The following is a 3,268-nucleotide window of genomic DNA, read 5'->3' as shown; positions in this document are numbered from 1 at the left end:
AAATCATCAAACATACACACTTTCGCATTTATGCCAGTACGATGCAGCATTTTTTCGTGAATATAAAATAAATATTAAATAACTAAATTCAAAAAAAAAATATTCAATTAGACTTTTACAAGTAGGTACTTTTGAATCGTCAAAAGCATCTACCACTGGTTCGGAATGCCTTTCCTACCGAGAACAACCAGCAAGAAACTCGGCGATTGCTCTTTAAAATAAGAACTAAACACTGAAATCTATACGCGGATGAAGTGTCGAGAATATGCTGGCTATTCCAATACCTCAGTCAGATATTGGTCTGCGCAGACTCGGTCTTGGGCAGGCAAAACCGAGCGTGTAGCCGAAGCATTAAAAATCTAGGAGTCTTTCATGGTTTAAAGCTTTCAAAGATCTTTCAGGTCAATCAAAGTCAGTTGAAATGTCCAAAACAAAATTCAATGTTTTTTGATTAATCATAATCAAAGATGTTCAAAGCATATAAAATACCGAAAATATTGATTAATTTCACGTAGCCATGCCATAAAAAGGTTTATTTTTGACATGCGATACTTAGAGTGAAATGGTAACAGGAGAAATATAGTCCAAATAGGAGGTTGAAGCAGCCTATCACTCCATTTTCTTTTGATTACAGCTCCAAGCAGAAATCTTATCAACCTGTTATCAATGAATTGGCAAATTCGTAGCAAAACTCATTGAAACTATGGAAGTGGTGAGAGTATTGGGAGAAGATGCCTTGGATGCTGTGCCGGGGGATAACGTGACCGATCCTAAGGTGCCCATAATTGAACTGCTAGATGATGAAACCAGTCAGACTCAGGTTTCTAATACTTATCCCTCTATATTGTCACACCGCATAATCGTCTTGCGCCGCCTGAATTAAGCGGCTGCCTGCGACTTGATGACGTCTGCCCATCTAGTGGTCAATGCGTTTCGTTTTTTAGTGCTCTCACTGTTCTAGCATCTTGGGACCCCAATGTTTACTACACAAACTAAAACGTCGAACTATGTACCCTGCCCACATCCTGCCCATTTCGAACTTCGCAACCCGTTGAACTATGTCGGTTAATTTGTCTACTATTTAACTCACAATAAATTGACATGATCAACCCATTGCCGGCCCACACTAATGAGCACGGGTCTCTTCTCAGAGTGAGAAGGGTTTAGGCCATAGTCTGCCACGCTAGCCCAATGCGGATTGGCAGACTTCACACACCTTTGAGAACATGGAGAACTCTCAGGCATGCAGGTTTCCTCACGATGTTTTCCTTCACCGTTAAAGCAAGTGATATTTTAATTGGCTAAAACGCACATAGCTGAAAAGTTACAGGTGCGTGCCCAGGATCGAAGCCTCGACTTCCGATTAGGAACCGGACGTTCTAACTTCTAACCACTAGACTATCACAGCATACCTTACCTTTCAATTTCAATACATTCCTACAGTCAAACAGACCGCAAAATTCGTCTATCTACACAATGGCGTGTGACGAGAGTCTGATGAATAGGCAGGTGGAGCAATGGATGGGCAATCTCTCGCCCACACAAACCACGGGAATCCAAGGGAGCAGGTAAGGTGTGAAGTCAGATGCCCTCCTGACCAAACTTCACCCACCGTGGCAAATCTCCACAGAGATTAGCCTGTAGCCATCTACACGTGAGATTGCACTAAGGTTTGGAATACTCTTCGTGTGTGTGAACTTTTTTTTTATTCTTATTATACAGGTACACTCTTTATTCCCTGCTCTCACATCATAGTCCGATGGGACGGCAATCCGACATGACTATAGAGAGAGATTACCATACTCTCTGAGACACGGGGCTTGAAACACCATCAACTTTCTAACTCCCAGGATAATACTGAAAATTATCAACAGAAAACGAAAATCTCGATACCCGACTATTTAAGCCCGACTCGGGAATCGAACCCAGGATCTCATAGACCACAATCAATGATGTAGATTGTAGAACAACGAAACAGTTACATATTAGATAAACTAACACCCCTTCGTCACTAGGGTACAATTTCTGAAAATCCTTTAGGGCTGGAATTTCCAAATCCAGAAACATCTGTTTCTTCATTTTAAACCGAAAACCCTGAATCGATTTTTTAAAAGAATTTTTAGTCTTTTTCAAAGACAGATTTTCATACAAATTTTCGTCTCTTAGACACCTGTACTATTATGTATGTATTCCGATTTCTGAGCCTAGTTGAATTGAATTTCCAACAAATCAAGAAACAGAGATTTTGATATTTTAGTCAGTCACTAGGTAGATTGGCCAATTTACCTCCTGCCTACATTTCTATGCCTACCTAGACCTACTGCCTAGTGCCTACCTTCAAGGTAAATGTGATGTTTGCCCAGGCCAACGTTGATGCAGCGCTCTACCCTGGTAACAGACATGGAGGCCCCGTTTCCTGACACCAGCGTGTGGCACATGCTGGCTCTCATGACACAGCTACTCAACATCGCCGCCACTAGCCAGTGGAGATGCTCCCAAAAGTAATTTAATAGTTAAATTTTAAAGTACCTATTTTGATTTACGTAAAAAATTCTCATAAAAAAATAATATTTTACATGATTTGAGATCTTCCTTAAGTAATCTTAACGCCATCTAGTGAAAATATTCTAAACTTCTTCAAGAAATATTTTTCCCTAAGGAAACAGCTAGGTGCCTACGTAGAAGTACGCTCTGTTCTGTCTAGATGTCGCGTTACCTTTAAATACATTTTTGATTAAATTATAATATAATGTATTTTTAACCCCCCGACCCAAAAACAGGGGTTGAGTTGACGTGTGTATCTGTGTATCTGTCTGTGCATCGTAGCTCCTAAACTAATAAACCGACTTTAGTTTTTTTTTGTTTGAAAGGTGGCTGTGTTCTTAGCTATAATCCAAGAAAATCGGTTCAGCCGTTTGAAAGTTATCAGCTCTTTTCTAGTTACTGTAACCTTCACTTGTCGAGGGTGTTATTTTTTAATTTACACTTGTATTATTACTTTGTAATTTTTTTTTTGTTTTTAGTGCTGTACTGAACTTCATGGAGTTGATATCGTCTCAAATGGCTAGAGCATGTAGCCGCCTGCGGTGTAACACTGAAAGCCTATTTCATAGTCATTTCACAAGGGACATATTCGCCACTGCTATGGACGTAGTCCTTCTTATCTACGCAATAGGGTTCCTTATCATTTCAGTCTATCAAGCTGGTATTGTTCCTATTAATTCTTGAATTAAAAAGTTAAATGTAATTTTTCAGTAATTTACATCAA

At 39.6% G+C, this 3,268-nt stretch overlaps 1 protein-coding gene across 4 annotated transcripts; it reads left to right on the top strand.

Annotated features, from left to right (window-relative positions):
• The first annotated feature begins 416 nt into the window (after positions 1-416).
• LOC123868910 lies at positions 417-3,268 on the top strand. 4 transcript variants are annotated; one of them, XR_006796758.1, is made up of 5 exons: positions 417-565; positions 635-775; positions 1,444-1,568; positions 2,399-2,501; positions 3,024-3,268. XR_006796758.1 is itself a non-coding variant. In XM_045911577.1 (5 exons), exons 2-5 carry the CDS (start codon positions 704-706, stop codon positions 3,226-3,228), a joined length of 585 nt encoding a protein of 194 aa, XP_045767533.1. In that variant the 5' UTR covers positions 417-530; positions 635-703; the 3' UTR covers positions 3,229-3,268. The 4 variants fall into 4 exon arrangements, 3 of the variants coding, with proteins under 3 accessions (XP_045767533.1, XP_045767534.1, XP_045767532.1); XM_045911577.1 differs by having other exon boundaries at positions 417-530; positions 635-820; positions 2,364-2,501; XM_045911578.1 differs by having other exon boundaries at positions 2,364-2,501.

This window comes from Maniola jurtina, chromosome 10 (assembly GCF_905333055.1).
Source record: "Maniola jurtina chromosome 10, ilManJurt1.1, whole genome shotgun sequence".
NCBI classification, from domain to species: domain Eukaryota; kingdom Metazoa; phylum Arthropoda; class Insecta; order Lepidoptera; family Nymphalidae; genus Maniola; species Maniola jurtina.
Note: the sequence above shows the minus strand (reverse complement) of the source record. Positions and strands in the feature narration are given on the sequence as shown.